The 7,219-nt window shown below is 34.3% G+C and overlaps 1 protein-coding gene across 1 annotated transcript; it reads left to right on the top strand.

The window, feature by feature from the left end:
- The first annotated feature begins 4,131 nt into the window (after nt 1-4,131).
- LOC133337222 (alpha-ketoglutarate-dependent dioxygenase alkB homolog 6) lies at nt 4,132-4,820 on the top strand. Its single transcript, XM_061545474.1, has one exon. The coding sequence runs from the start codon at nt 4,132-4,134 to the stop codon at nt 4,813-4,815; it is 684 nt and encodes a 227-aa protein (XP_061401458.1). The 3' UTR covers nt 4,816-4,820.
- Nucleotides 4,821-7,219: the final 2,399 nt, after the last annotated feature.

Raw genomic sequence — 7,219 nt, 5'->3', positions numbered from 1 at the left:
GAATTGTCCTAAAATTACGCAAAGAAGGCAATTATTTGCGTGAAATTGCCAAACCACATACTAAGCTAACTGAAGCTGAGAAGCGAATTATTTTAGCTCCTGTATACAATCGCTGTTGAAAACATTGAACATGTAAGACTTAAAACCCCATATATTTATTGAGTTTTAAATTTTAAGTTGAATATCGACGGATACTTTTTCTGACCAGTGTATATATACACATTCCACTGTTTTCATAATTTCTGTTAATATTTTCATCATTCCTATAAGAATTCATCTCCATTAGGTCAAAATCAGTGTTGAACAGAACTAATTTAAGAGTAAGTGCATAAGAGCGTAAAGCTTCATTTACAAAATTTGTCTTCAAAATGCTTCAAACTCGTGTAAACAGCTAAATTTCTTAAAAATTTATTGAACAAATCTTTTGAAGATTTTATTGATGCCGTATAAATAGACATAAAAGTCGCATCTGGCAATATTGATGACTAGAAATATTTTGAGAGCATGTTCATTCTTTTAATCAATACATATATGTTTTTATTTATACATTTTTGTTGCGGGAAGTGACAATGGAATTAAATCACTTACGAATTAAATTATAATTAATAAATTTAGTAGTGTTGGCGGTTTATTTGGGAAACCATTTGGGAAAGGTGTGGTACTGTTTGTAAATGCCTTGTTAAACTCGAAGTGAGGCACCAGCGAAATTCTCATGCAGTTTATGTCGTTGGTCAGCTAAGTACTTCGCTTTGTTACAAGAGACATTTGGGTTTGAAAGGTTTTTTGTATAGAAGCAATAGCTTCTGGGGAGAATATCCCGACAAAAAACTAAGGGAACTGATGAGGATCAGTGGCGTGATCTGAAACTATAGTCTTCCCTGCCATACCCCTCGGCAACAATACCATACATTCCCCACTAATAAATAGTTGTTTTTTATATTTAATAAATTAATATGAGATGGTAAGAGAACGTCAGACTTGCAGACCCCAGTCGCTAAAAATCTCAATGTTATTGTCAGGCGTTCTATTAATGGGGTGACTAGTTCCGTCTGTTGTAATCACGCTATTTTCTGAAGGAATTGAGATTGGGTGCTGAAATTTTGCATAGGTTTGTCTGCAGGCAGGTCAAGTTCGAAGATGGAATATATCGGTCCACGTTTAGGCATAGCTCCCATATAACAGTACCCCCTCCCATTTTTGGTACTTTGGGGTTCTTGAGCGCGTTTTTAAACCGAATACAATTTGGTATTTTATAGTCGTATATGGTAACAAATCTCCCTAACAAAAATTTTTAATATTCGCCCCCTTTTTGTTCCGTATTTGGGTTTGGTTCTAAGACTCTGTTATAATCATTTCATCTGCGGAAGATACGAAAAAAAAAAACAAGAACATAAGGTTCGTTAATTAACCTTATATATATATATATATATATATATGGCGTCTAGGACCAATATTTAGAACCATAATCGGTTTGTAGAAATGTCGGTATAGGTAAATTTTTTGGTTTGTCCCCTATATGTTTATTTCAAGTACCTGTCAGTATATCTATGGTGGAGGGTATCCAAAAGTTGGTTCGACCGAACTTAACGCTTTTTCACTTGTTTTTATTGTTATCAGCTACTTCTTCCTCCAATATTAAAAATGCTGATGACCGTGTCGTCGTTCATAGTTATTAATACTAAACTATGTGTCAAAATAATCAAAACAGCTGTTCAAAGTCAATATTTTCAATATAAAAAATTACCAATAGTGTAAATTAGCTTCAAAATATTTTGATCAAACTTTTATCAAAACACTTATATTGATCAAAACACTTATATTGAAAGAATATTTTGATCAAATTTTTGAAACGTGTAAATAGGACTTCAAAATACATTTTCAAAATTTTGATAAGACTTCAAAATGATTTCAATCGTGTAAATCAGGCATGCTTACCCATATACGCTACCGTAACTGAGGCTCGATGGGTAAACACATTTTCTCTTTCTTTCTCTTTGCGTCAGTCGTTTTTAATTGTGAATTCTCAATTTAATTTTGCCCAACACTGGTGTAAATGTAGCTTAACTGAGAGATCATCCACAAAAATAACTGACGCAAAGAGAGAAAAAGAGAAAACGTGTTTGGCCATCACCGCTATCGTACTATTTTGTACATTAGTGGTCAAAATACATAAAAGCAATAAAAAAACATATCGTGAATTAATGGTCTATCCCGTACTGCAAGAATCAACTAGATTTTACTATTTTTTCGATATCATAAAGGAAATACATAATATATCGCTTTAAAAGTCGACAGTAGCGATTATTCGATTTGTTGCATTCGATATTTCATCAATTAGTCGAAAATCGACTTACGCATCCCTAGCTTTAGTTTGTTGATTGACAACCATTGAGTAAATTCTTCGTCTGCGAAATAGAAAAGAACGCTGATTTTTTTTATTTTCATGGAAATTTCTAAACAAATAAAAACCTTTTACTATTAGCTTTTGATTTGAGTAATCTAAATAGGTAAGTATTCATTTTCGTGGGATCTTTGGAAAATCATTGAATCCCTTTTTCGATATCATTGATTTATTTCATAGTTCATGCTTCTAATATTCTCCGTAACCACAGTATATTTTTAGGCGCTTCCTTCGCTGAAATTGTAATAGGAGGAATACAAAAGTTACATAACATTGTCAATTAATAATTGGATAGTTGATCGGATTATTTGTGTTATATTAATTAGGTCCTAGGAAATGATATAATATTTGAAATAGGGTAAGTGTACCAATCGTCGGCACTTTTAGGATTTACGTATTTTGAATTTTTTGCCACTCCGGGTGCCTTTTTTCCACTATATTGTATTATGGTTCATTTGATTCGAAGTTTAGTTTACTTCCCGATGGCAGTAACAAATTTTGAATTATTTTTTAAGGTTGAACAAATTTACAATTAGGAAAAATAGTGTTTTTGCCAATAGTCGGCACTAGTTTCCAACTGCCGACATGTCATGTTTCAATAGTCGGCTTGAAATTGAAGAAAAATTGTATCTTTAACTTAATTAATTGATTTATTTCATGAAAGTATTACAATTATAAATTATACTGCCGACTTTAGGAAATAGTTATCCAATACTCGGCATGGCTAATACATTCACTTTATAGGTTGAAAATATTTAAATTTAAAACCAATTCTGAGCAAAAATTATACATCCATTTGCCGAATATAGGAAAATAGTCATTTTTTTCCTAAGGGCGCCATCCATAAAAATATAATTCCAAATATTTCTTAATAATTTTAAATCATAAAGTGTTCCTTAGAATGTCCTAAACAAGTATAAAAAGATGAGTGAATAATATATAATTTTAATATAGTTCCGAGTCATGCTTACTAATTTTTCCTTAAGAAACATGCTAGTGGTGGAAGAACCACATTGAAAACCTAAATTACTGCCTAATAATTGAACTTAGATCGATGAAAATTTCACAAAGAGATAGATGACAATATTATTGAGGATTATTTAAGGCAGTTTTTATATTAAATGCTAGGATTTTTTAATTATTTGAAGTTATATACAACTGATGCCGAGTACTGGTACATGCCGACATTAGGAGCACTTACCCTATACCATAATATGTTAACACATTCGCGGACATGGTTGTTATAACTTTCTTTTTATGTGGCACTATGATGGGATGCATTTGCGTACACGAGTATGTTAATAGAACTAAACATAGGCATTCTGATTTCGTATAGAATATCCAAATTAATTGTAAGAAATAATATGACAAAAATTCATGTTTTAGGTACACTACGTTTATCCTTGTGATCCGGTAAAGTAACGATAAACAATTTATAATTTTACACGACAGTGTCTTATCCCTGGAATGGTAACGAGCATTATTGAAAGTTTTCTGAAACAATAATTTTATAATTTATCACAATGAATACTACGAATGTTTTCATTTTTGTATTTCTATGCACACAGATTGCCTTGCTATGTGTATTTAGAATCGTACATCAGTAAACAAGTGACCTGGAATTTGTATTTATAAATAAATTGACATCAAAATGGATTTTTCTGATTTCATTGTTCGAAAGGTAATTCTAAAATTTGTGAATATTTTTAAATGTGATTTTATGTTTCGTTATGTTGTACATTTTGCAGTGTCCCGCTACCGCAATGTACATACCAAATTTTATAACCTCTGAAGAAGAACAACGTATACTTTCACATGTCGAAAGAACACCCAAACCTAGGTGGACCCAATTGCTTAACCGTCGCCTGATTAATTATGGCGGTGTTCCCCATCCCAATGGAATGCTGGCAGAGGAGATTCCACAGTGGCTACAAATGTATGTAGACAAAATTAACAACTTAGGATTATTTGAAACACAAAAGGCTAATCACGTGCTTGTAAATGAATACCGTGCTGGTCAAGGAATAATGCCACACACTGATGGTCCGTTATTTCATCCATTGATAATGACGATTTCCTGTGGTTCGCATACTATTCTTCAGTTTAGCAAACGTGAGACACACGACTCCTCTCCTGAAGGTACAGTCGAGGAGAACTCCAGTGGAAAGCGAGAGGTCCTTTTTAAGTTAATACTGGAACCAAGAAGCCTTCTTATACTGAAAGATGATTTGTACAGTGACTACTTACATTCAATTGACGAAGTTGAAAGTGATGTGTTATGCGATCGCATTTGCAACTATGAAAACTGTGAGACTACCTATAAAATGGGTGATTGTCTAACGAGAGGAACACGCATATCCTTGACCATTCGCAATGTACCCAAGACTACAAAAATGAAATTAAAATTCTTCTAGATTACCAAGTGTTTCGGCTACACACATTGCTGGTGTTGCTTATCACCACACCATACTATATCAAGTGTGTCAACTTATCTGTGTTACCAAAGTCTTCGTTCCTACGCCTACGCTCCGTTAAAATGTATTCATGTGCACAACAGCATTTCACCAAGCTATACGTATTTAGTTCATTGACTACTTGAAGCGATCTGACCGTCTGCCAACGCTTCATCGTTATACGCATTTAAAGCGTAGATTTTTGCAGTTCCACAATAGCTATAAGTAAATGTATTTTGCATAATCCAATATGAAACCACCGTATATTTTATATTTACAAATTTACACAAGTGTCAAAGGCAATGGATTGTAAAGAATTGTAAACGTTGAACGTTTTTTGTCCAAACTGATGTACCTACCTAATTTGTTATGAAGTAGTGTCAATAAAAATAAAAATATATATTACGTATGAAGTGTATTGATTTTGTATTGATTTTGAAAATAATTGCAATAGAAATATTGCAGTCCAATATTCGGTTTCTTTCAGCAAAATGTCGTTATTTTTAATAGTATTAGTATCCTATTTTTTCTATTTTTTAGTTGTTGTCGTTGTGCGAATTGTCAATCATCAACCGTTTATTTTCGCTTTGTTTGTAAACTAAAGTACATGGTATGGTGGTAGGTGTATTCAAACTAAACGTTTATTTCGTCGCAAATACGAATGTTATTTTAATATAAATTTGTTATAGGAGAGAAAGCACACTTATATATAGATGAAGTAGTCTATTCTGCATTATCCTCCCATGTCAAATGGAAATCTCTCTCGAACACTTTTTGGTCGTATAAACGGAGACCAGTGAGACGTGCTGATATATCCAAACGTAGTTCCCTAATGGCCAAATGGAAGTTCTGTCTGGCTATACGTTGTTTATCCGGAGATAGAGTTTCAAGGGGCTTGCGAAACGAACTCTGTATTCTGCCCAAATGATATTCAATGCTGGGACTGCGACCAAGGCACAGCATCAAATTTTCTGGATTTCGGATGTGTGAAGGAAACCGCTTGTTCTCGGCAAACGGAGCTGGTCCGGTTAATAAGGCACGTACCTCGCTCACGATGTTGGCATGAGTTCTGCTAGCTGTGCTGCTTACCGCTTTGAATTCGTATTTGTCGCAAAATGCCATTAGGTCGCCAATACAACACCATGGCAAGGAAGCCAGAATTGTGTGATCGTTTCTCCAATTTACATATTTTCCGACTGGTTCGTAAAGCATACTGTTGGCACTTGCGGCTTCCTTCAGTTTGTTTGGTTGCGGAGAGGAAGATCGCGAGCGTGAATTAGTTCTGTATGGCGAACCCCCTTTCGGTAACGCAAGTGTATCGGACGCATTCAATCCTTTTACCGAATGCTTTGATGCCAACGAACTTTTGCTGTCTAATGAGAAGGATACCATAGGTGACTCATTGTATGATAGATAACTCTTTGATGTCACAGCAGGTTTCGATATCAAGGACTCACTATAGTCCGACGAATTTGTGTCATTTCTGAGAGACTGTAACTCATTATACGACAATCCTTTCACATTTCCATTGCGTTGTTCGTTTTTTGATCCTGTTAATTCACTATAGATTGTAGTTTTTGATTTAAGAGGGCTTGAGTACATATAATCCTTGGATTCATTGTTCACCGAGTCCTTCAGAGTGAGGCTCTCCGTCTTGGATGCCAGAGAATCTCCAATTGATTTATATGGCGTAGTTTTAGATGATATGGAGCCATTGTGTTTATACTTCGATGTAATTCTAGCCAGTACAGTCAAGGTGTCGGATGCGTCCTTCGATGACGACGTGCCATTTGCATCAATATGCACGTCAATTGTTGGATATTGATGTTCGTTATGGTGAGATGTCAATTCCATACTCGCCACCGATGTCGTTTCCCTCACCGATCTCCTGTATTCCATTAACTTTCTTCGATAATTACGATTCAAAGACATGTCGGCGATTTTATTTTAATTATCACTTTTAATTTTTTCCAAATTTAAATTGAATTAAATTAATTTTATGCAATCGGCGGCGAGTAGGATGTTCTGCAATGATGCAGATCGCCAATTTGTTTGAAATACTCTTTCACATTGCAGAGTCATTGCATCGGGTTGTTGGTCTATTCTTATTTTCGTATTTGATATTTTTACAAATCAATCGATTCTAATCATCAGATAACAGAAAAAAACTTTTATTGATCAGTGGCGTAAATATGGGAGGAAGACATCGGGCAATGGTAATGCAGTATTAATACCATTTTGTGAGAACCTATGGGTACGGCAATGTAAAACGTTGAAGCAAATTGTCTTATTTCGATTTATTTTTAGATGCTACTTTTTTGATGCTCTTTAAATGTTTTGGTAAACAAAAAGAAAAAAAGTGAAA

Source organism: Musca vetustissima, unplaced genomic scaffold (assembly GCF_032173495.1).
Source record: "Musca vetustissima isolate MV318-11 ecotype Yass unplaced genomic scaffold, APGP_CSIRO_Mvet_v1 utg28073, whole genome shotgun sequence".
NCBI lineage: Eukaryota > Metazoa > Arthropoda > Insecta > Diptera > Muscidae > Musca > Musca vetustissima.
Note: the sequence above shows the minus strand (reverse complement) of the source record. Positions and strands in the feature narration are given on the sequence as shown.

Coding starts and splice junctions, on each gene's coding strand:
- LOC133337222 (XM_061545474.1), top strand. CDS start 4,132: ATGTTGTACATTTTGCAGTGTCCCGCTACCGCAATGTACATACCAAAT.